General features: G+C 41.9%; 1 protein-coding gene and 1 long non-coding RNA gene across 8 annotated transcripts in view; one reads left to right on the plus strand and one right to left on the minus strand.

The window, feature by feature from the left end:
- The window catches only part of EMB (embigin), a 24,665-nt gene extending 17,762 nt beyond the window's left edge, over positions 1–6,903 (minus strand). Inside the window, exons 1-2 of one of the 2 annotated variants that reach the window (XM_050329467.1) lie at positions 6,646–6,903; positions 1,876–1,959 (exon numbers count right to left, since the gene is read on the minus strand). In XM_050329467.1, coding sequence (XP_050185424.1) covers positions 1,876–1,959; positions 6,646–6,733 — 172 coding nt within the window. In that variant the 5' untranslated portion in view covers positions 6,734–6,903. The remainder of the gene's footprint in view (positions 1–1,875; positions 1,960–6,645) is intronic. The other variant, XM_050329466.1, reaches the window with a different exon arrangement.
- Positions 2,500–24,496, plus strand: LOC126647326 (uncharacterized). 6 transcript variants are annotated; one of them, XR_007630561.1, is made up of 4 exons: positions 2,500–2,657; positions 11,817–11,985; positions 14,207–14,302; positions 20,532–20,857. It is a non-coding gene; the product is annotated as an uncharacterized LOC126647326 (long non-coding RNA). The 6 variants fall into 6 exon arrangements; XR_007630559.1 differs by lacking the exons at positions 2,500–2,657; positions 20,532–20,857 and adding exons at positions 6,260–6,400; positions 24,257–24,496; XR_007630563.1 differs by lacking the exons at positions 2,500–2,657; positions 20,532–20,857 and adding exons at positions 6,260–6,400; positions 24,274–24,496.
- The last annotated feature ends 1,873 nt before the right edge of the window (positions 24,497–26,369 follow it).

Here is a 26,369-nt window from a genome sequence, read left to right on the forward strand (position 1 = left end):
ACAGCATGAAAATTATTCTGGATTTTGTAGAAGGAAAAGGGCTTCATAATCTCTTCTGTCCATGGACAGAAAAGATGCCTACTCACAACTGAGAAAATAAGAGGAATTGGGCTGCAGCTTTAGTCTTCTTGCTGAGAGAAGCACGGGGTGGCAGAGTTGATTGCTGTGCAATAGAAATAGTACCTCTGAAAGCCTAGATCTCCTCATCATTACTCCTTCTCCCTTCCTGAATAAAATAAGGAACTTTCAGGTAAAGTTCTTAAACACATGCCTCTCAGCTCAGTGCTGACAGTGGTTCCTGCTAGTAGTTTGCATCTAAAAGCATAAGCAGAGGTACCACACGGCTTTCAAGTTGTTGGGTAATTTCAGAAGGCATCATGTCAGCTCACAGCACAAGGAATGCTGTGCAACAGGCAATCAAATCTTTTGCCTGGCTTGTTCCATCTGCACTTTCATACCTTCCGTCAAGTTTCAACCCGTGTAAGTAAAAATAAACCTATATACTAAGGTGGTTGGTATGGAAGAACAGGGCATGTTGTTGACAGTAGACTGTTGTCAATCTCAGCTAGCAGTCCAAAATGACTTTTCAAGCAAAGGAATCAAAGCTGTCCCTAGCACTAGTCGCTAAGTCCTGCTGATCTAGCCAAGAACACAAGCAAGCCCTGGTTTCTGCCCAGTGGAGAAACAAACTAGTCCAGTGTTTACCCATGAATCAACATACAAAGGTTGAAAGAGTTCTGGCAAACCTTAGCCTGTGTGCACAAACACTGACAACATGCCATGGCATGTTGAATCACCTGAGCTTCTGTCAGTCTACTACATGCATCACCTGGTTTGTTATTAAAATCCCTCATGACATGTTCAGAAGGCACCAGTGCCAGTTCATATGGTAGCTGTTACCCATCCACATAAAACTAGACAACCCTTAAAGTGTCTTGCACTCCAACAAGATTTTCATACTTTTTATCCTCAATTCACATAGCAAATGAAAATAGACAGGTGAGGTCATATTATATGAAATACTTCCTGTATCTTAGCTTGTACATCCATTTGTGTTCATGTATGTAGAAGTTACTGAATCTATTAGCTGTTGCACTCACAGATCTCACGGAGCTACAAAGCTCTGAAGATGAACAGAAGATAAAAAGCGTTATCTCAAAAAAAAAAAAAAACGCAACTGCAGAGGGAGCAACTTGTCATAACTTGATTGAGTTTATGTACAAATATAACTTGCCCCTGTTTTTTTGCACGTATCGAGCTTTGGTACACTGCTAAAATCCTGCTTCTCTGATCTTTAGGGAGAGATAAGAGGTAGATTCAACAATCATTCATTTCTTCTCCTGCCTGGAACTTATTCTCTGCTTCCTGTCAAAACCACAGTTAAGGTCCATAATACAGCAAATAAAAATAAAAGGAACAATAGATGTTTTGACACAGCTGTAATTAATAAAATAGATGGATGAAGCTAGCAGGTACAGTGATGCAAGAGCATTATTACACCTTTTACCAACACAGGACCATAAGGAGCCCTCACATGAAAAATTATCAAGTCTAAGTGGTAGAACACTCCTGCAATGGTACTACTTTGAGCATTGTCCAACCTCCGGGGTCAATGCCTGCTTTAATGACATATATGCATAAGGGCAAGAGGTCACACAACTGGCAGCTGGATAGCTTTTTCCAATACTACAAATACTTATAACACTCAATCTCTTAATGCAGTGTCTTTAAAAGGCCTAGATAATACTATCTACTCGTTTCTTCTGAAAAGTGACAATATTTTAAAAGACTTGAGCATGAAATATGCTACATAATAAAAAAGTATCACTAGGAAAAAGTACTGTAAGTTTAGGTGTACTGAAATAAAACAATTACCAGATGATTCATTAAGTCCAGCTTGCATCTTAGTCAAGGAGTTCGCCTGAGACTGATTGGTATCTTGTGTTGTCATAACTGGATCTAAAAAAAAGTTTAAAGACATTTTGTTCCAGTTAGTAGCTAGTTCATGAAAACGATTCAAGAAGAAGCTCCTCACCTCAGTATTCCTCCTCCATTTCTTCCCGAGTTCTGAGTATATACATGGAAAAACACACAAGAAGTGTTTTTGAGCAGTTCTTTAGCTCACTTTAGGCAAGAAAATACTGAAGAACAGAGGCAGTATTAATTTAATCTCTAATTTCTGTATACATCTCTTTTCCTGTAGTTAGCCTATAGTCAAGCAAAGCCATTATTTGGAAATATTACAGTAGACTTTATGAACACTGTACTCCTGACTTCTTCCTGGGCTTAGACAACCATTGACTCTAGTTGACTATTTTTAACATGGATTATCAGAACTGCTAATAGAATAAGGATTTCACTACAACCTTAAAAGTCTAGTGTGATTCAGTGGACAAACCTCATTCCTCCTATTAGCACTTTGGTAAGCAAAACAAGATACCTGTATCAAACATGAACTTCAACATATAATAGTTATGATGATTTCCATTTTCCTTAACACCACAGCAAATCTGATCTTCCTCCTATAACAGTTTTTTTTCAACAGCCAGGTAAGACTCTAGGATTTTGCTTTATGTTCTTGACTGGAGAAAGAGCAGGGGAAGAAGACAACTTGCTTACTTTAAGTCTTTGTGTCATTCTTCTACTAAGAATTCAAGGTAAGTAGATGTTTTAGCAGAATGGAAATGTTTGTTCCTTCCTTTCTGTTTTCACATTTGGGTGGCAGAGCTAGTTAGCACAAAACAAACACTATCTTCACATGTTAAGGTACTGCAGGACATATTCTACCGCCACAGCACTCAAAGTAAGGGATTCTGCCTCTGTTTTTTACAGATGCAGTTAAAGTCCTGGGGGCATGGGGGTGATAAGCTCTTTCAGGTATCCAAGACAGCAATGAACACACACAGATGAAAACCAAAAAGCTACATCATACATTAAGTTCATTCAAACTTTTTGAGAACTACATGCCTTCAGCAAAGGTGAAGTCAGCATTCTGCCATTTCCTACAAATGAATGACACTGCTATTGCTCCTACCCCATTTCAGCGCTACAGGCACAGACAACCCACAGATTCTCCCACTGGTACTTTCAGCACACAGTTACTCAAGACTACATCACAATCATGCCTGGTTTGCACCATCTGCTCTCTCAATCTGCCCATCATACTTCAACCAGTTTGGATCAAGAGTAAAACAAGCTAGTCAAAGGATATGATTTTAAAAATTAAGCATTATGGGTTCTTAACAACAGTTTGTTTAATTTGCATACTTTTTCATATTAGACCACTGGTGCCACAGCTAACTCTTCCCTACCCATCCTTCCCCTAATATAACAATTTAAGAAATCTGCTCTGAAGATCTCCTGGCTTATGACCCAGCCAGTAAGTCTTATTCTCTACTTTACAGAGATGTTGAGAGTAGGAAGAGCTACTATTTTTCTGATATTCATGGTAAGATTGAAGAAAGCTTCCCAGATTTTTATACCTGTAGCATCTTGAGGCATTCTAAGTATGTCGTGTATCACCTGCACAGTAATTAAAATCCTCAAAGATAATAAATTTAGAAGGTGCAAGTGCCAAGATGTACAGCAGCTCTATTATGTCTCTGCAGTGAAGGCATATCACCTGCAACATGGTTTGCATATTAACATGATTCTCATCTTGGCTTTCCTCGATTCACGTACTCAGTGAAAGCAGTCAAGTAGTGTTATTTCTTGTCACCACAGCTTTCATATCTTGAGTCTTATCTGCCCATATAACAAACTACAGATAAACAGAGAGAACAAACAAACTACAAACAAACAGAGATAACATTGCACCGCTCTTCTCTCATATACACCTGCTGAACAGCATTAGAGATCAAGATAAGGCAGCACTGCATGATGTAAGCCAGGTAATGATGTAAGCAAGTCGAGTAACTTCTCAAACTACTGAGCCACGGCTGCATGCCTTAGCCTCCGACTTACTTGCATTAGATTTAATCGACAGTGTGGTAGTTTGTAGAGCTTTTGTTCCAAGAGTATGATGTCACTAATTTATTTTTCCACTATACCTCTGCTCCATACTGCAGCCAGTATTTGGGGGATAAACTGTGGATGTACCATGCTCATCACCGTCAGAACTATGTCAGGCTTAAAAATCTATTTGCTCTCTTTCAGCCAGAAAAGCAGCTGAACAAGAAAACGCTGAAATACAATTTAGTTTAATTTAACATCATTAAGATTTCTTATCAATCATACACTCTGTGTAACTACACAAGCATTCAATTGCATCCCAAACCAGCGATTAGAACCTCCTAACATCCCTGAGACACCACAGAAACAACATGAAGGACTTCCAAATGCCCTGATAAATGCCCTTCCCTCAGGGCAAACCAGAAAAACCCAACCTATAAACAAAGTCCATAAAAAGTGAGATGAGTTCTCGACTCCTAGGTCCTTGGTTTCTTCAGGAGCAGAAGCTGAGAGATGAGATGTGGTGGGATTGCTTTTCCTAAATCAGTCAACTACATTAGGCAACCAAAACAGTAACCGAACAAAAAAGCGAGCTCCAAACAACAGTGCTGTGATATGTTAGAAATTACCCTTAGCTCAACACAGAATAAAAGGAATGGCTTAAATTTTTCCAAAACAATTATCTAAGCTAAACAGCTAAGAAAAAATAGCAGAAAAATAAGTATTTTCTACAAGCTACGTATCTCAAAACAAAAATTTAATAGGGTTTTTCTGATATCTACCTGACCAGCTGCAGAAGGCTATGTAACTCAGCCCTCCGGAACTCAGTCATTGTGCACTTAGTACTCACTCTGGTTACTTATACTGCAAGTTCTTCTCCTGGTTGAAGAACCCTTACATCTCCAAAACACAGTGTTGATGGACTTTACTGGAAGACAGTTTTTAGTTCTTCTCCCTCCAAGTAAGCATGAACCTCCCTTTGCTGCAGCTCTGCAGACAGTCCCTGCGCTTGACTAGCTTTATACACGTTCTGGTTGATAACCACTGGAAGACTAAAATACTTTTCCTTACATCTAAATCATCACAGAAATCACAGTATGAAGCCTCCTACCTCATTCATGTAGCTATAAAGGCGTTTAATGCAAGTCTGAAAAACCACAGCCTTACTCTATACAGGTAAAAGGTACTAAAGCTGTTGGTTTATTTCTGGTAAAACCATACCCGATATCCATTGCCTTAGGAAGATGGTAGATTTGTGGAATTCTGGAAACAAAAACAGAGTACTGTTGTTTGATTTGTTTGTTGGTTTTTTTTCCGGAAGAGCACATCATTTCAACAATGGTTTTATAGATATAAACTTAGAATTGCTTCAGCTATCATCAGGTTACAATTTTTTGGCAGCAACAGACATTAGAAAAAAAAACACCTTATGGCAAGTTAGCCACATGGTGACTTACATGTTCCTATAAATATCAGGCAATTTACAGTCACAAAACTTTTCAATGAAGTAAGCTCAATGAAGTTTTGCATGTGTACAGAAATACATGTGCATATTTTAGACTATTTAAGAACTACAAAGCAAATTTTCCCCTGCACAAATAAATATGTATTTTAAATAAGCCTTAAGAACTGCAAAGTACGTTTTCTTTCACATTACACGAGACCACTACAAATTTCACAAAAATTACCATCACACAAGAAAAGTACTGCTCCTCTCAGTATTACGGACGCAGGAACAAACATGTAACCATTTATATATCGTACATTGAAAATGCAACTGACCTACTGATGGTTAATTCAACTCCCAGCCATGGTGTTCACAAACATATTGTGACAGAACTTCCAGCCTTGGCAAGATCTGTTCTAGAAAGCTCATCCTACTTTCTAGACAAACATCAGCTATTTCGTAGATCCTCCTGACACCATTTCATTCTACTCTGCAGTGCCTCCCAAAGCAGGGATTAACAGCAGAAATCCACTGATTTAAGAAATAAACTCGTATTTCCTGAGGGGTGCCTGGCCCGGGACTAAACTGCTGAAAACTACCACAAGAAGAATAGGACCTGGAAAGCTCAAGCCCCTCATCCTTCGTGGATTTTAAACACCACTTTTAAAACCTCAATATTAAATCCCAAGGAGCATTCCTCACAACCTGCTAGGCACACTGATATTTTAGCACTGTAATCTACGAAGTTGTTCTTCTTTGGCTTTTACTCCAGGATTTAAACGTTTTACTCAGTAAGGACAGGGCAGCAATAGAACACTAAGCCTCAGCCCCCTAGTCCTGCACTTGTGAGCTAGAAAACCCTCCCGTTTCTGAAAGAGGCAGCGCTGAGGCTAAGGGACCGCACAAAGCAGATGGGCCACCACCAGCCACCCCGATGCGTTCGGACAGCGGTGAGGGGATTGATTCCCCGCTGCCCCAAGAGAGGCCCGAGCGCTGAGGGAGGTAGGGACGCCGGGGAGGGTCAGGGCCGCTGAGGAGAAGAAACGGCTCAGCCATTTCCACCGGCAGGGCCGAATACCCGCCGGCCGGCCGGGCCAGCGCTGCGCTCCCCCGGGAGCCAGGGGGGATGCTGCGGGACAGGGAGGACTTTGCTCCCAGGCCGTGTCCCGGCCCCCCTCGCATCAGCCCGCTCGACACTAAGGGCGGAGGGGACCCGGGCCGCGGCACAAAAGAGTTTTTACATTTACCTGCGGGGTTCCCGCCCGAGAAACTGATGCAGAGCAGCAGCGGCGGCAGCAGGAGCCCCAGGCGCCTCGCGGCGAAGGTGGCAGGCATGATGCCCCAGCGGCACTCCCCTGGCTCGGCCCGGCTCGGCCCCACACCCCTGGGCTGTGCCGGCTCAGGAAGCCTCGAGCGCACCGGAGCGGCTCTGCGGCAGAGCCGGCTAGTACCGCAGCGACAGGGGTCAAAAACCGAAGCAAAGCGGCCCCAAATCCACCTGGGCAAGGAAAACGGCAGGCAAAAACAAACGGCCGAGGAGATACCCGTTGCACGGCCAAACTCCCTAAGCAAAAAGACCTGCCCTACGGTGGGCTCGCCGGCCTTTATGTGGCGGAGGAAGGGCGGGGGCGCGCACAAGTGGCTAATTGGAGCCGAGCCCTGCGCCTGAGCCTCCTGGGAGACCCTCCCGGGGCAGCGGGAGGTTCACCTCAAGGCAGGCAGGGAGGCTGACAGGGCAGGTACGGAGGTTGGCTCGGGGCTTATTTTTGTGCCAGAGGGCTCCGGCTGCAGCACCAGCGCGGCGGCAGCGGTGCTCGGCGGCAGCCGGCGCTGGCACGTCTTGCCTGGGGCAGAGCCAGGCTATCCCTCCCCTTTGGCTGGTGCTTGTCTGGACAGCCTGGCTTCGAGGGTCAGTGGCTCCAGGGCAGCTGGGTTATACTGTTTGGGAACTGCGGCTTTTTCACATCTCTCTTTCTAAATCCCCCAGCTTGTACAACAGTGCCCAGGGAGCACCATTTCTAGCAAAAGCTTCTCAGGTCTTTGATTACGACTTGGTGCAATTGCTTACTCTCTTTTATTCTGTAGTTACCTGATAAATATAGTCATATATATGTGTATGTGCATTTCTTACTGTTCCTTGGTAAATAACTGAATTCTCACTGTACAATGTGAAATCTGGCAAAGTGGCATTCTCCGAAAGAGAAACTTTGTGATGGGATACTTACTGCTGCTTCCTTCTCATCAGAATGGTCCTTTCAGCTAATGCAAAGGTCGAATTTTCTAGAAGCTCTATATCAATGATGCAAAAAGGTCGCTGCAAGTAAGCCTTTACATCATCTTAGGTCTGATGCTGGCAGAGCTATAGGAGTTTATGTAGAACAAATGCCCTGTGCATTAATTTTCCAACACTGCACATGTTCACGCTGGGTTCCATATTCTTCAATACCAGCACAATGTCCTTCGGAAGAAAATTTTCATTCATAAAAACTCCCAGTTTATACAACTAACAGCAAAAGACTAGGAACAGGATTGTTTCACTAAGCCCTTGCTGTGTATTACAGGAGGACTCAGGATGCAACATACTGTAAGGAGATATTGAACCCCCAGCATTTTGTTAATCTTCCAGCCTACTACAATTGCGCAGAATGATAGGATTCAGGAAAAGAATCCAATTCAGATAAAGCTTTTGAGGAATGGTAGATATCTTCAGCTTTTAATGGAAAAAAAGTGGCTGGCTTTTTAATGGGAAAAAAGCTGTTTTATTTGAACCAGTTAGGCCTGAACAGATTTATCTCAGGATGAGGGGAGAAAAGATGAGGGGAAAGGAGAGAAAAGGGGAAGGGAGGAGATGAGAGGGAGAGAAGAAACTGTCAAATGCCTTTAGATAGGAAGGGGCTGATTTGTAGTTCCAGTTAGCTCTCCTTGAAATGGGTGAGAAGAAAACCTTACATTCACCTGATTTAGCAGTTTGCTGTGCAGCACCTCTTAGTGAGAGAGTTTTTGTCCACCTAGAATCCACATGGACAGATGGAGACAATTTGGTTCTAGTGAGTTGATGTCATGTCCTGTATAGGACTGGCTTTTATCTTTCACACCAACTTATCTTTGATGAGCAGTCTGAAGACATAAAGAATACCTTCACAGGATAACAACTCTTCTTCAGGGCTTTTCATCTGCTAATAGTATATTCCACACTTAATGCTGAATTGGAAGCAAACAAATATTAAACTACTTCTGAGGGAACTGTTTTTTCCTGTACTCATGATATGAGCTGCAGAAGCCACAAAGCAGCTGAAGGGGGAAAGGCAAAGAGGAAGCAGAATTTAGAGGAACCAGTCAAGCAAACCAAACAGACCTTTAGGGTTTCAGTGCTCCGGAGTTTGCCATACCATAAAAATATGCTAGTATTAGGTTATTCCCCAAGTACTCTCTGGATTTGGTAGATCATTAAAAGTGAGAGATTTCAGAAATTATAAAGTTAGTGATAATAATGGTAAAGTAGAATACTGGGGGTATTAAAAAAAAAAAAAAGTCATATTTTTTTTTGCATTTGGAAACACTGGTGATTAGTTTGAATTTTCAGGAAAAGTATCTCTGTTTAAATTGTACATACTAAGATTAATCTGCTCCACTTACTAACATCCTCCATATTTTCTTCTTCTCTCTTGAGCTAATTCTTTTCTCTTGCTTCCATAGAGAAACTTTGACTTATTCTCACATGGTAATTACTTGGCAGTTGTGACAGTTGTTTTGGAACAAGGACTCATGTTGAACCATACTCTGGCTTATAAGAAAACTTACATTTAATAAAACCTCTCATACTGGGAAATTGCTGGTTTATTCAGCTGGAAGGTCTTTGCCAAAATTTTTCATAACAAAGTGAAAGTAAACGAAACTCTGAAAATTGATGTGATATGCGGAAGAAAAATCTGGATGGTAATTGGTACTTTTATATCTCCTTTTCACTAACAACAAAGTTTTGTGTTCTCAAAGCTTAGTCTTTAGTATTCATTTATAATACTAATTAATAATTAATGTTAATAATTAAAACAGTAAAATAACCAAAGGACATAGGTGATTCAGCAGTTTCCTTGTCTGGAGGTGTACTTTTTATGAAAGCTACTCTAATTCTGAAAAAGTAATTAAAATGTATGTGAGAAGAACTGAGAAAAAGAAGCAGTCAAAAGGGCCGGGAAACCTTTTGAGATGGAAGTTCAGATGTCTTTCATGAATGGTGCATAACAACTTGTGAAGCTGAATCATCAGACTTAGTAGGTTCTAGGTAGATTTTTCTAATTTTCAAGGAGTTTAATGCGGAGACTATTTTTATGGGTATGAAATTTTTAATTGTAAAAACAAGAAAACAAATAGTGCTAAATCGGAGTCACAATTTAGAATTACTTCAGAAATAAGTCTTGCAAACTGTCCAGGAGATAGTTTTGCAAGACCAAGAGATAACATGTTACGAATCTGTGGACCACTAATCAAAAAGATGTGCCACAAGAAATGTTATGCAACACTTCCATGGGTTCCCCATTCTGTGGTAACAGATTATAATGAATTTTAAAAAATAATGCAGAATTCATATGTTTCTGAAAGCCAAAGAAATATACTAAATGCCTGTACAAGACTACAAACCAGAATTTTATTTTCTTCTCCAAACATTTATTTTTTGCTTGCTTTCAAAGGATTTAACTAATTGGACCTCTTGACTGGATTTAAAACTACAGGCCAGATTATGCAATCTTCATATTTCGCAGTTACACTGTCTGCATCCTGCTGAGTGGCTGTAAATCCAAGTATCTCTTCCTACTTTCTCAAAGGCAGTTTGCAAGATTAGGCTTATAATCTTTATTGGGAATTCTGCCATTTATCAAATGTTTAATGTATATGAAACAAAAACTGGGGCTGTAATGCTTTAGGAACAAATATTTTGAAGATCTTAGGTTGCTCCCAGTATCAATTACTGAGTTTGTTGATACTGAGCATATAAAATCATCAACTGTTAATATGAAGGTTTGCAGATTATGCAGTATGACTCTGCTCAGAAAAGGCTTTGTTCACACGGCAAACACAACATCAAAGGAACTGGTATCCAAAAATTCAGCCAAGCAAGATTTTTTGGACAGAGTTCTTTCTGCCACCGACCCCCGCTTTCTGATATCTGAACAAAAATGCCATTTTAAAAATAGAAAATTAATGTTAAAAAATAGGGGTTTTTTTGAAAATGCAATTTAAATCGAAACCTTATGTACAGACAACTAAAAAATCGTCTACAATCTGTTACTTAAGCTTAGAATTAAAGTTCAGCATGATAAGAATGTGTGCCACCTCATCACAAGGTTTGCTTTGCAAGCTGTTGCTTCAAAATGTGCAGAAGATATTTTAAATGTCTCAAGCAAGACCAGACTTTGAGGGAGGCAGTACGTTTCATTACAGTAAGGTAGCTGCAAAAGATAAACCAGCCTCTGATTTGAATACAACTTGAAAACAATTACTCTAAATCGGAATACAACTTGAGAGCAATTACTCTAATTGTAATTATGCTGAGGGCATGCAGTCTCACCTACTGCTTTAATATCAGTAGAAAGATCACCTTTGATAAGTCTGTCTTTTTTATGAATTCTTCATTTTCCTTTCAAACTTTTAAAAATAGCTTCTCTTCTGTGGCAAGTAAACTGTATAGAATGGTATACTCCATTCTGCTGCAGTACTTGCTCAGTGATCAGCAGTAAACTGGAGCACTAAGTTATCTGGTGAATCAGGCCTTGCTTATGTCATTGTAATTGGGCTACTTGGGGTAATTCATGTGTGAATGCTTTTCTGCATTTTTTGTGGGTATGGTGGCAGAGTGTAGACTTTGTCTTACCCAAATCGCCTTTTTTATGGGTTTCCTGGGCTGTGGGGTTTTGCAGTTTGTTTTTTAAGATTTCCACATCACCCCCCCAGTCCCATCCACCTTCCCCCGTAGTTGACTAAAACAGTTTCTCCAAAAATTTTTTTTTTTTTTAATTTGGAAATATGAAATATGTTAGTAATTCTGAAGATATGACCTGAAGATAAGGCAGCATAAAATAAGTAGCAAGTAAAAAGTAAAGTGGCCTAAACCTTATCAATTATATTCCTGGTAGAAGGAAGTCATACAAGTTAAACACTACTCCATTTATTTATACGGCAACTTCAGTAAACTTTAGAAAGTCTGACAAATCCTTTTATTTTCATCACTGTTTTTCCTTTGTGTATTATTTTTGAAAGAAAAAAATGGGGTTCAATGAAAAAAAGGGGGGAAAGCTATGTAACTAAAAAGCATTATTTGTAATTCCAAAATCTAGAGGTTTTGAACAGTTTTTATTAGTCTTTGGCTATTTAATTCTTTTCTCTCTTAAATGAAAGCTAAGAGGTTTTTTTCTGATGACAGGACTTCTGCTGCCAGTGAGTGAGCAGAAATATGAAGAAAAAGGATTGCAAAAGCCATGAGACAATCTTCAGCACTCTTACTGACTGCAGAGTCATCAGCTGAAACTGAATAACTGAAGTGTGAGGAACTATGCTGTCCTTTGATCACATCAAAACTTTGCAGAACACAGGTAAATATGTCTCTGTCTTCATTAGTGCAGAGGCACAGACCTCACTCCACGTGCATTGGGAGTACCTAATAATAGAGATTCTGAATGAATGTGAGTATTCACTCTCCTAAAATTTAACAATCCATACACATGTTGGCAGGGCCACTCCAAGACAGCACAACTAAATGTATCTTGGAATCTCCATGCTACAGGAATATATCCATGTTTATTGTACCATACTGTTCCTGTAGAGAAGAGAAAATTCCTGAAGAAATTTCTGAAGAGAAAAGTCAATTTCAAGGTTTACCAGAGTGATAATTCTAATGCAACATTTATGTAACACATATAGAACTATTTAAATATTGGCTGAAATGATGCATACTCAGAACTGAATAGCTTAGTACTTTAATTTAAAAGAAGCATGTTGGCCCAGAGAGAGGTGGTCTTAGATATTTGTCTTCATGTGTGACAGAAAACACTATTTTAGTGCAAACAATCTGCAAACATTTCTAGTTCTTTGCATATGGAAGAACTGTTTTCTAGTCTGCAAATATTTTGTTCAGAGAAGTGGAAACATGAGGTAGCAAACAGAGTTCAGACGAAGGAAAACTATCAGAGCTCTAATAAAGGAAATTACTTGTCTGCTATAATAAGGATGATTATAAGGAATCAGGCTTTGCATGTGAAAAATTTGTGGAATACTTATTTGTAAAAAACTGTTTTCCCTCGTTTGCTTTTTCAGGCTGAATATGCATCATAATCCTACAGTTTCTTTGATGCCTAAAGCAGTATACATGCTTTACTTCTGCATGGGAATAATTTTCATTCAGAGCTGTAAACTAACTACTTCATTAGAAGTATCCAATGAGATCTGTGAAAGAGGAGTTATTGGGCTGTGGGACAGTCATCTCATGTATCGTTTTAGTCCTATTAAAACATAAATTTTATTTGACACTGGTAATAATACAGCTTTTTCAGCTGAGCTTATGTCACAGCAGAAGAGTTCAAAGATAAACTTAAGATTGTGACTTTTTAACAGCAGATTTGTTCTGCAAGGTGTTTTCTCAAAGGATTCCTCAGGGTTATATTACAACTTGGACAATATTTCCAGAGGCAAAACACTTACAATATATTTTTAAGTGAAAGTAACCTAAAGTATATTAGTGTGTAGAATATGAGTTTCAAAGTGAAAAAGAATAGTCTTAAGTAGTTTTTCATTTTAGTTTTTAATTTAACAATTTCAGCAATTGTTAATATATTTCCAAATACTTCTGTGCTAAGTAAGCTGTGGGAGGATTATGCAAAGGTAACGTGTCCTAATTGAGTTTTACCTTGCAATACAACAATTAATAAAACAACAACAAAAAAAAGAATTATTCACTAGAAGAGAAGAATGTGCACAATCAGTAGTGAAAGATCTACAGACATAATGTAAATTTTTTTAACAATAACTGAGATCAACTTATCCTGGCTAATCTATGAAATTTATTTCAGGTTTTGTAAACCTCACAAATGCCAGGAAAAAAATAAAAAAGGATCCTTTTGTTCTTCACTTTTCACCTTCCCCTGTAGCATGTTTTACATCCTTTTGGTTTTGAGAGTTACTGGAACCATTTGCAAGCTGTACTGTAGAATTTCAATTTCTAATGTAATAATTAGTTTGTTGTAATTATTGGATTTTTATTAATTCAGCCACAAGACAGTTTTTTAGAAGAAAAAAGGATTTTTGTTTGGTTTTTAAATAACTCAGATAAGAAGAATAATAAATTACACCTGACAGTGGTAAGACTTAAGAAAACATATTGCTAAGGGTTGCATAATTATTTAATGTAAAATTATGTGTCAGATAAAAACGTAAAACAGTCTACCGTGAGGATGTTGGGTCATTTATTAAGTTTACTTACAGTACTCAGACTAGACACACAGTCATAGTGTTTGCAACAAGTCTGTCAGAAGGAAATGGGATCACTCCATGTGGACCCTATTCTTATGCTTGACAACATATAACGTGTTTGTCCTTACATCAGCCTTGTGGGTAGTGTTAAGTACAGTGAGACACAAAGTGGCTCACCTGAGATAACCCAGGAAAAGGTTTACAGTTGACTGTTCTTCAGCTTTTTCTGCCCTGTGCCAGGTTCTTTTTGATCCTCAGAATAAATCTGAGTAGATAAAAAAGGCTACTTGGAATGCACTGAAGAAATCAGAGGCATTCCCTGCTGACTTTTATTCGTCTTTCTTTCAGGAAAGAGCAAACCATGCCCTTTGTACAGACAGCATGTTTGGACTTGGCTTGGGAACAATTTGAGTTGCAGTCTCTAGCACACAGTGCAGATTGCAGGTGAGCATCGGAGACAGCAGGCAGCTGTGTGAACACAGTCATTTTGATGCAAACAAATGTTTGAGCACTTCTACACATTGGCATTATGTTAGAAATTAGATTCCAAGAATGAGTGACCTGAAAAACTGCAGTTCAAGAGTTTCATTATTCTCTAGGACTTCTGCAAGGTTTTTGATTTGTTTTTAGATTTTTAGGGCTTGATGAACAGGTCTCCTGAATCTACAGATAGTGTATCAACTAGGAAAACCACTTTTTTCAAGCCAAATCTTCTTACAGATGTGGGGGTTTTTTTCTAGGTTTACAGATAAATGCTGTTCAGCTTTACTGTAAAAGTGGTGTACTCACTCCTACATTTGAACCTCCTGGAATTTTCAAACTGGAAATAAAATTTCAGGTACAGTTTCTTACTGGTACATACTGTTTTAAACACACTTGAAAGTTTCATTAAATTATTTCAAACTGCTCATAAAGTTGTAAAAACAAAGCTTCTTAGTTCTAAATTACATTGAGGCTTTTTCTTCTCTCAGCTTCACTGTTAAAATACGTCAAGCCAGGGGCAGTGCATGTGTTAATTACATTTTTTAAAGTAATCATTAAATAGCTTCTACTTCATACAGAAGCCATGAATTCCATGCAGTAAGTTAATTGAACTTAGTAGTAGGAAAATAAGAGAATAAATCTGGGTTGCAGAAGGCATTGCCAGAAATCTGTGACTAGAGTGGTTAGAAAATACATGATTTTATTTTCACACACCTTTCTTAGTCACTTTTTTATTTAATCTTGATAAGGGATTTTGGACTAGATGTCCTTTTAAAGGTCTCTTAAAACCCAAACCATTTTATGATTTTGTATGGGTATTGACAAGCCTTCTGCAGCATGATCTAGTACATTCCAGTGTATCAGTACAGGATAATTCATCACTATTTGTGTAGCTTCTCTGCAGCTTCATCCTAGAGCAGTGAAAGAGAAAACAGTTCTTAGACAGTTCCCATGACAGTGCACTAATTTTTCCAGCTGTTGTGTGCTGCAGAAGTTTCTTTGCCCACTGAAACTCCATTAATTGCATCTTTCATTCCTAGTAGGAAAAAATTGCCCATTCACTACCCATGAAAACCTTTGTGCTATTTAACAGACCTTCAAAACATACTCCGTGATGTCTTGGGTAGAAGCAATATCACTGTTATTACTGGAGAAACGGAGAACCTTGCAAGGAAAGCATCTCTAGATGGGGTTGTAATGGAGAATATAATATGGTCCATATAGCAAGTTTATCTCACTAACAGACTGAGTGATGACTTGTGCAGGTTTTGACTGGGATAAAGTTAATTTTCTTCAAAGTAGCCTGTGTTTCATATTTGCTGAAAACAGTGTTGATAATACAGGGATGTTTTAGTTACTGCTGAGCATTGTTTACACAGTGTTAAGGCCTTTTCTGCACCTCACCCCACCCAACCAGCAGGAAGACTGGGAGTTGCACAAGATGGGAGGGGACACAAGCAGGACAGCTGACTCCAGCTGGCCACAGGGATATTTCATCCCACATGGCATCATGCTGAGCATCTAAACCAGGGGAAGAGGGAGGAGTGGGGAGTGATGGTATTTGTCTTCCGAAGTAAACATTATACATGATGGAGCCCTGCTATCCTAGGGATGGCTGAACACCTGCCTGCCAATGGAAAGTGGTGAATAAAACCTTGTTTTGCTTTGCTTGTGTGTGTGGCTTTTGCTTTCCTTATTAAACTGTCTATACCTTGAGCCATGACTTTTTCTCACTTCAGCTCCTCTGATTCTCTTCCTCCTTCTGCTGTGGGGGTAATGAGTGAGCTGAGTTGCTGGCTGGGCTTAGACAATGACATGACCTTTCAATTACCTTATTTCAAACTTCTCTTTTTTTTTTTTTTTTTAAATTGAATCTCTTTTCATGTACTTTTGGTGCATTTTTATTATCTGTATTTATATTTTCCTAAAACATATACTGCCTAACATTGTGTAACACGCAAAAAATCCACACTTAGAGATTTTCAGAAGAGAAGTATTTCAAAAGAGACAGGATCTTGTAATGACAACTTGAAGTCAACTGAAGCCAGAAGCATCACATTTTGCAATTCTTTTTCTGCCAAGTATGCAGCTTATCTGGTTCACAGTATGACTGTCCACATTTAGCCCTAAACAGGCATCCTCTGTAGTTCAAAAAAATTAAACTTCTCGTCTTTTAAAAAAGGAAGCAAAGTACAAAAGTGAGATCTCTCACAAAAGGACTGAATTTCTCTGGGAACTGAGCAAGCATTTTTCTAGAAGATTTCTACTGAGAACAGCAGGGCTATCAAATAGCTCGTTTATGTCTCTTATTCAGATAAGGCCTTTGTGCAGTATTTGCTGCTTTTTCACTCTTACAACAGAAGCTAGAGAATGTTTATCAACTGCGCATTTGTTTCTTGCTCTCTTGGTGTCACCTGTTTGCAATATCTTTTGCCATTTTTTCTGTGTTTGCATATGAATATTAACTGATGGAAAAAATACACTCATCAGTTGTAGTTCTTATTGGAGAAGATGAGATAAGAGATATGAATATCATTTCCCTAATGCTAAGGGTATACAGGGAATTTTTTTTCTTTATTGCTCTTCTTCCTTCATAGACCTATAGGGGAAAATGCTGTCTGTGCAATACTATCAGAATATGGACTACAGGTACAAAAAAAAGTCTTACTGGAAACAAGCACTGTTCTTCACGGTTATCTCTGAGATAGCAATTTTACTGTCAGTAGGTGCTGATCAGAAAGCAGGCAGGAATGTGCTTGGGATCATACTAAACAGTGGTATGTGATTGCCTGCCCTTATAGCAATGGTTGAATTTTACCCAGAGTCCCTAGACTTCTGGCATGAATGAGCTTCGACTTGAGTGCAGATTTGGGTCTGTGTCTGGAAGACAGTGTAGACATATCCAAACCAGCCATGTTTATATAAAACCTAGCTAGCAATGAATATGCAAATAAGACTTAAATCAAAACAAAAGTCCTTTCTCCAATGCAAAGTTAACTTTTTGAATGGTAATAACAAGATTACTGGTTGTCACCATTAAGTTGTGATGGTCCAATAAAAAACACACAAGAAAGCTGATTCAGGGCAACATAAGACAAGACCTCCTTTTATTAAAATCCCAGGTCCTTTTATATAATTTTCAAAAAAGCGGCAAGCAAGCAACATCATCCTAATTGGCCACTCATCATTACCAATACACTTGGCAGCAATCGTGAGACACCTAGATGCCCAAGGACAAGGCTGTGGTTCTCACATACCAAATCTATGGACTCACAGTCCGCCCTCGCTCCCCAATTAGCCTGTGTGTAAAATTTCCTTATCTTCAAGGCCACACTCAAAAGTTTCCCAAGTCAATCTCCTCTTCCAAGGAGCTTACAGACCCCTACATTTCTCTCTTTTTGTATTTGTACTAAGAAAATTGCCTGGGTCTGCCGCAGCCCGGGTAGGGAAGGACTGACAGCACTCAGGGGGTTCGCAGTCTGCAGCAGATTTATTGATGGTAAGGATACAGGAGACACGAGAGTGTTTCCTGATGCAGAGCCACGAAGGTCCTGCCCATAACAAGGGGCGAACAAGACTTATATAGGGTCAGGGAAGGAAAGGTCTAGAAACTGGGAGGAGCATGGGACTGACATAGGGGGAGAACCAATAGGGGAATAACAGAGGGAATACATTAACTTTCAACCTATAGGGTGACCTGGGGGGTGTGGCGAGACCGCCTTACTGCAGCAAAATCTCACCAATCATAACTGGGGACTTAACAACCAATCAGGGAAAAGGGTTCATGAGGGAAAACTTATAATGGAATAAAATATGAATCCACAACTGGGGTACAATGGTTTTAACATGCATTAACATTACCAATGGGGGTAAAACAACATTATCCACGTCAATTAAGTTCGAAGGTCTGTTCACAAATGTCCATTTCAGTATGTGAGTCCATAGTATTAAACTTCATCTTCATTATACTCTTTGTAGATCTGTCTCCATTTACGATATAGTCTCTGTTTCTGTTTGGTGCCTTCCACATGGGTTGTCCTTTGCAGGGCCCTTTGCAAACACAGCACCAAACATGGCAACATTACAAGCACAACTACAATCACCACTAAAATCAGGATCCCCATTTTAAGCAAAGACAGTAACCATCCCAAAATTCCTCAACGAGACAACCATGTCCTTGGGCAAGCAGCAGGAAGTCAATAGCAGCACCATACTGCAATCTTACTCTATCTACATGAGTGGCAAGTTTGCAATGCAGCTTAGTGCAGAAGCATTACAAGCTTTTGTGAACAGAGTGGGCAATAGTGTAACGTTAGAAACAAGTTTCACTGCATCAGAGTAATTTACAAGTGCTCCAACAAGGCACGTATGAAAAGGCAGGTCTTGTTGCCTCAGTGAGGTGCAGAAGGTAGTCTGGTTCAGTGCTTTCATCAGGGTCACCCAGACGTTCTTGCTGTTCCATGGGCTGAGGAGTTTGAGCTGTTCTGCATAGGAGTCATCAGTGCTGGTCTCCCTGAGACACAACACGACGCACACACCGAGCAGGAACCCACAGCGGTCCATTATCTGTAGAAACACAGGCATAACCCTTTCCCCAGGTTATCAGCTGATGAGGGCTGGACCACTGTCCAGACACCAAGTCCTGCTCCTGGACAGGAGCAGGAGCGGTCACAACTTGAGAGGACACTAAAGAGGAAAAATGCAAAAAGAGAGCAGGAAAATGAGAATCTAAAGGAAAAGTCAAAAAATTTCAAACATAGACAACTTTGTCTAAACGAGCCTGAGGAGAAGCACACTGCAACTGGTATAATTTCATAGATACCAGTAATCGTCCCCGGAGCACAACTCTGCAGGAAAGAAAATCTCCTTTTTACAGGTCCTCATTATCCATTGGTAACTTCGTCTGCTAATACAGATTTACTGACTTGCCAGCATGTTGGATTCAGTGACAGTAGAGAGTAGATGGGTGGTGGCGGCTATTTCATTTTGGGGAGCTCAGCTGTAAGATAAATTGACTTTTATCACAGCCTGTCTTCCAGTAAATATATTTTTAAATCAAATCTCTGTTTTTCATAGAATCATAGAATCAGCTGGGTTGGAAAGTACCTCTGAGATCATCAAGTCCAACCCTTGATCCACTACCACTGTGGTTACTGGACCATGGCACTAAGTGCCACAACCAATCTCATCTTAAAAACCTCCAGGGACAGAGAATCCACCACTTCCCTGGGCAGCCCATTCCAATACCTGATTACCCTCTCTGTAAAGAATTTCTTCCTAATATCCAACCTAAACCTCCCCTGGCAGAGATTAAGACCATGCCCTCTTGTCTTACTGATCGTTGCCTGAGAGAAGAGACCGACCCCCACCTGGTTACAACCTCCTTTCAGAGAGTTGTAGAGAGCGATGAGGTCTCCCCTGAGCCTTCTCTTCTCCAGGCCAAACAACCCCAGCTCCCACACTCCCTCAGTCTCTCCTCACAGGGCTTGTGTTCAAGTCCCTTCACCAGCCTTGTTGCTCTTCTCTGGACCCGCTCCAGCACCTTGATATCCTTCCTGAACTGGACACAGCACTCCATGTGTGGCCTCACCAGCGCTGAGTACAGGGGAAGGATCACTTCCCTGGTCCTGCTGGCCACACTGTTCCTGATCCAGGCCAGGATGCCATTGGCCTTCTTGGCCACCTGGGCACACTGCTGGCTCATGTTCAGCTTCCTGTCAATCCAGACTACCAGATCCCTTTCTGCCTGGCTGCTCTCCAGCCACTCTGTGCCCAGCCTGTAGCGCTTCAGGGGTTGTTGTGGCCAAAGTGCAGGACCCGGCACTTGGCCTTGTTGAACTTCATCTGTTGGAATCAGCCCAACTCTCCAGTCTGTCCGGCTCCCTCTGAAGAGCCCTCTTGCCTTCCAGCCAATTGATGCTCCCCCCAACTTGGTGTCATTTTCAAATTTACTAACAGTGGACTTGATCCCCTTATCTAAGTCATCAGTAAAGATATTAAACAGAATTGGGCCTGATACCTTGGAGTTTTGATGTTTCGATTTTTTAATTTTTGTAGATCTTAGAAGTAGTTATGTAGTAAATGTAGATTTTAGAATAGCAGCATATTATCCCTTTACCCTTTAACACACCAACTCAAACCCCTGTTACCCATTCCCATATCAATTCCCTAAATTCCACAGCCTGTTTAGTCTCTTTTTCAAGGTAGAATTGTAGAAGAACACCCTAACCCTACAGAAGAAGATACAGCCGTAGACGCAACAACCTTCAGGCCTAGAATTCTGGAAGGCCTCCAAGGACATTACGTGCTCTGAGGAAGATGAAGATGAAGATGAAGATGAAGATGAAGATGAAGATGAAGATGAAGATGAAGATGAAGATGAAGATGAAGATGAAGATGAAGATGAAGAAGAGGGGGTCGCAAAACACCCCCAGACCCAATTCCCAAGAGGCGTGGTGGGGGCAGAACCTGGGTGGTGGCTGGACGGGGATTGGGTGAAAATCATTATAAAAACTGTGGACATCTCTATTTCGGGAGCGCACGTTGGAGTATTCCAGAAAGCCTGGGGACTCATTAAAGCTTTTGTATCCTTATCTTATCTCTTACCTAATTTGGCTTGGAGTCTTTTTTCCCCACAGCCATTTAGGCAACAGTTTTGGTGGCTCCCCTACAGGGAACTTGGGACCTGTGACTCCTCTGGATCAATATTCGTTTTGCAGGGATTTCTTTCCGGCCGGCATATCTTGAAGAATTCCTGCTCTGATCTTGGGGGGCCCAGCTTCTCGGAACCGCGCGCGGAGGAGGTAAGATAAAGAACAAAACTCCTAGAGAATTTTAATTAGCAGCTGCGGGAAGGAGTTTTCCCCAGGGCTAGGGAATACGGTGAGGCTGGGAAGGGAAACTTGGACTTGGGCCCAAAGTCAGTGTTTTCCCAGTCTGTTGGCAAAGGGATTTTTGCCGGAGTGGGCAGTGGAACTGCCCGGAAAGTTTTAGTTAGGGCAGGCAGGAGGATTTTGGGTTTCGTGTTGGCCAGGTGTGGCCGCAGAAGGGGGGTGGATGCCTTCCCCGGTTTTAGCTCTGTCCTTTTCCTCGTGTGTTGTTTGTTAACATGGGATGTACACAAGCTAAAGAGGAGATTCCAGAGGGAACCCCTCTCGCTTTGGTTTTACAGTATTGGGATGATTTAACTGGCCCTGAGACATCTTTAAAAAGGCGGGAGGTAGTTAGACTCTCTATGGATGTCTGGCCCTATACTGGACAAATTAGAGGAATAGTCTGGCTGAAATTTGGCTCTTTTGAAGCAAATACAGTGTTTCATCTTATGACAATCCTTCATAAGGAGGAAATGTGGTCAGAATTGCATTATGCAGAGTTATTCTACCTTTTCTTAACCCGTCCAAAATTGAGAAAGGTATATAAAAAGGACAAAGTTAAAATAAAAGCAGAACACACAGAAATGGTATTAGAGGAGAAAAAGAAAAATCGTGCTAAGCATGATCCTGAGGAGGAAACTAATCTTGAAAGCCCTGGAGATGAAAATCTGGACCTTTTAATTCCCCCAAATATGAGAATAGGAAGCGCACCCCCCCCTTTGGCTCAGGCTGCGGGCGCGGCGGGCATAGGTCCGTCAGGAGCAGGGGTGGCCCCTGGGGCGAGTCCTGCCGGCTCGGCGGGGACAGCTGCACCTGCGGTGCCGGGTCCAGCTGCTTCGGGTGCTCCGGGGGCAACGGCGGGACAAGCTGGGACTGCTCCGGGTGGAGCGGGGGTCCCGGGAACTGCTGTTGGTGCTCCGGGACCCGGGGGGCCGGCGCAAGCTGTTCCAACCGGCACGGGAGCGGCGGGAGCCTCAGCCCCGGCTGCGCCGGGAGCTCTGGCACCGGCCGGACCGGCGGTAGCCCCTCCCAGAGCTGCGGAGCCAGCCCTTGTCGAGGCCACGGGGCCGATCCTGTCTGGAGCTGCGGGCTCTGCCAGTGTCGGGGTGGGGGCGATAGTCCCCCTGGACTGCGGGGCCGTTCCTGGCCGGGGCTGCAGGCCCTCTTGGTTACGGGGGGGCGGTAGCGCCTCCCTGGGCTGTGGGGCCAGTCCTGGCTGGAGCCGCGGGCTCTGCCGGTACCGGTGGGGGGGCGGCGGCCCCGCCGGGGCTGCTACAGGCAGTGCAAGCTCAGTTGCTGTGAGCAGTGCAGGCTCAGACCTCAAGGCTGCGGGAGGAGGAGCGGGGGCAGTGTCTGCAGCCGGGATTCGGGCCCCGGCTGACACGGGACCCTCCAGCTCTGCCATGAGGGCCCGGGACGAACCCGCCCCCATCCCTTCGGCACCACCCGGGAACCAGGGTTTAGAATTACAGCATCGGAAGAGGAGCAGATTAAAGTTTACTGATACAGGCACAGAAGTTTCTAATGATGCATGTTCTTTTTGTAAAAAGAAGGATCACTGGAGAAGGGATTGTCCAGACTCGAAGAGGAGAAGTGAATTTCCACCCCCTCCTCCAGCCTCCCAACTGACTTTAAGCCAGAATGCATGAAGGGGACCGGAGAATTCTACCCCAGCAGAACCTCTGGTTGTAGCTAAGCTGGGGGGAGAAGATGTGGAGTTTTTAGTTGATACAGGTGCTGCATATTCCGTGTTAAACACCTTGGAAGGGAAACTGAGTCATGATAGTGTAACTGTGGTTGGTGCCACAGGGGTAAGTGAAACCAGGCCTTTCTTCAAACCTTTGAAATTTAAATTAGAAAAACACTGGGTAACTCATCAATTCCTCTATATGCCAGATTCTCCTATGCCTTTATTGGGTAGAGATTTATTAGAAAAACTGGAAGCTGAAATTAAATTCTGTAAGGGGGGGGGGAATAAAAGTTATCATCCCTGACACTAAATATATCGAGGCAGCCACCTTCTTCATACAGGAGAACCACGGAGAGATCCCCACAGAGGTTGAGACTGCTGTCATCCCTTTAGTATGGGCTAGCGAATATCCTGGGAGATCCAAGCAAACAGAACCTGTAAGCATCACGCTCAAGCCAGGAGCAACACCGACTCTACTTTACAGAAACTCCAGAAATTCGTCGAACTTTCCAGGCCCATAGTATTGGACACCCCTGCTCATCAATTCCAACCAGGAGACTGGGTCTACATCAAATGGTGGGACAGTGACCTGCTGCAAGCCAAGTGGAGAGGACCTTTCCAAGTCCTGCTGACTTCCCTCACTGCTGTCAAAGTTGCTGGCAAAGGACTGTGGTTTCATTACTCCAGAGTGAAGAAAGCTTCAGGACCTGGAACTATCAGCAAAGCAGAACCCGACTCAGAGGAAGAGGATTATCATAGACTGTTTCTACTGTACATGTTATCTGTACAGTTGGTAACTATGAATTAAGTTTGGAACCTAATTTACATTTGGCTTTAGTAAAATGCACCTAATATTCTTTGTGAAAGTGAGTGCTGAATTTGCACTATGAATTTGGCTGCAATTCGGAATCAAACCAAAATTCTACATCAGGTATCTCTGGACAATGTCTCACTGGGTTTGGGAGACACTCTCCACAAACTTACTTCATGGTTACCGAACTGGACCTGGATTAAACAACTGTTTCTATTGGTAATGTACATAGTTAGTGTTTGTATAATAGCTTATTGCATGAACCAATGTTGTAGATGTTGGTCATCTTTTTGGAAAATGATTAGATGTAAGTAGTAGAGATTGGACAAAATTTTTGAGTTTTGTCCAGTCTCTAAAGGGGGGACTGATACCTTGGAGTTTTGATGTTTTGATTTTTTAATTTTTGTAGATCTTAGAAGTAGTTATGTAGTAAATGTAGATTTTAGAATAGCAGCATATTATCCCTTTACCCTTTAACACACCAGCTCAAAACCCTGTTACCCATTCCCATTTCAATTCCCTAAATTCCACAGCCTGTTTAGTCTCTTTTTCAAGGTAGAATTGTAGAAGAACACCCTAACCCTACAGAAGAAGATACAGCCGTAGACGCAACAACCTTCAGGCCTAGAATTCTGGAAGGCCTCCAAGGACATTACGTGCTCTGAGGAAGATGAAGATGAAGATGAAGATGAAGATGAAGATGAAGATGAAGATGAAGATGAAGATGAAGATGAAGATGAAGATGAAGAAGAGGGGGTCGCAAAACACCCCCAGACCCAATTCCCAAGAGGCGTGGTGGGGGCAGAACCTGGGTGGTGGCTGGACAGGGATTGGGTGAAAATCATTATAAAAACTGTGGACATCTCTATTTCGGGAGCGCACGTTGGAGTATTCCAGAAAGCCTGGGGACTCATTAAAGCTTTTGTATCCTTATCTTATCTCCTAACTAATTTGGCTTGGAGTCTTTTTTCCCCACAGCCATTTAGGCAACAAGCCCAACACTGATCCCTGGGGAACACCACTGGTGACCGGCCGCCAGCTGGATGCAGCCCCGTTCACCAGCACTCTCTGGGCCCGGCCCTCCAGTCAGTTCCTAACCCAGCACAGAGTGCCCCTGTCCAAGCCGTGGGCTGCCAGCTTTTCCAGGAGAATGCTATGGGAGACGGTGTCAAAGGCTTTGCTGAACTCCAGACAGACACATCCACAGCCTTCCCCTCATCCACCAGGCGGGTCACCTGGTCACAAAAGGAGATGAGGTTGGTCAGACAGGACCTGCCCTTCCTAAACCCATGCTGGCCGGGTCTGATCCCTTGTCCATCCTGTAGGTGCTGTGTGATTGCACTCAGGATGATCTGCTCCATAACCTTGCCAAGCACTGAGGTCAGGCTGACAGGCTGTAGTTTCCCAGGTCCTCCTTGCAGCCCTTTTTGTGGATTGGCGTGACATTTGCCAACTTCCAATCATCTGGGACCTCCCCAGTGAGCCAAGACTATTGGTAAATAATGCAGAATGGTTTGCTGAGCTCTTCTGCCAGCTCCCTTATCACCCTTGGGTGGATCTCATCTGGTCCCATAGACCTGTGAGTCAATTCAGAAAGCTCTGTTAAGCTAACAAGAAGTGCACATATGTACAAAAAAATTAATGGTGGGTTAAATTTGTGTATAATGGAAATCACTGATACATACTAAGAAAAAGCTTACTATTTTAAAAGCTTCCCTTTTAACAACAACCAAGAGTAACATATATCTTAAAATCATACCAAATCTGCTCTTCTCTGAGTTCTTGCCAAATCTTGTTGCAAATGTTTATCATTAGATATTTTTCCATTTTGTGCTGCACTTTATGTAGAGCACATTTATGCTCTCTGGCTAGGCAAGTACATGTCTGAACCTCAGTTCTGTCTAATGAATTAGCAGATTATCCTATCACAGAATCACAGAATCCTTTATGTTGGCAAAGACCTCTGGGATTGAGTCCAACCTTTGACTGATCACCACCTTGTCAGCTAGACCATGACACTGGCATTTCCAGTCATTTTTTGAACACCTCCGGTCATGGTCACTCTACCACCTCCCTGGGCAGCCCATTCCAGTGTTCCAATTCCAATGAGCCAACCCTCTTGGAACAGCTTGATCTCCCCCGCAGTACTCAGTGTAAATTGGGAATCTCCTGAATTCCAGCTCCAAACAACAGCAGCCCAGTGCCTTGTAGCAAACATCCGTACAGACAGATAATCTGTGTTTGGGCACTGTACCACCAGCAGGTGAGGAGCAGAGGCACTCGCAGTTGTCCATGCTTTGCAAGCACTGGGAACACACTTTTGAACTGTAGTTCCCTTGTTCATTTTTGTCTTTGAAACTGCACAGAAATTCCTAGGACTACAATGTCTGGTACTATTTTAAACACACATGAGAATTTGATGGCGCTTCTCTATTACAGTAAATAGCTTCCTTGTACTTTTTTGTATGTAGTTTTTCAAACAGTTCTAGAACCCTAGTATTGGATTGGAAACTCACACACTTGCTTCCCGCATTCTTTCATTTTAAAACCATCTTCCTTCAAAAACAGATAAGCAGCTTAGTTTTCTTTTTCTGAGTTTACTATTTCTTCTTTTAGGTAGGACATATCTAAAAGTAAGTATTCCATTTTTTTAAA

This window comes from Myiozetetes cayanensis, unplaced genomic scaffold (genome assembly GCF_022539395.1).
Source record: "Myiozetetes cayanensis isolate MyiCay16 unplaced genomic scaffold, myiCay2020 scf4, whole genome shotgun sequence".
NCBI lineage: Eukaryota > Metazoa > Chordata > Aves > Passeriformes > Tyrannidae > Myiozetetes > Myiozetetes cayanensis.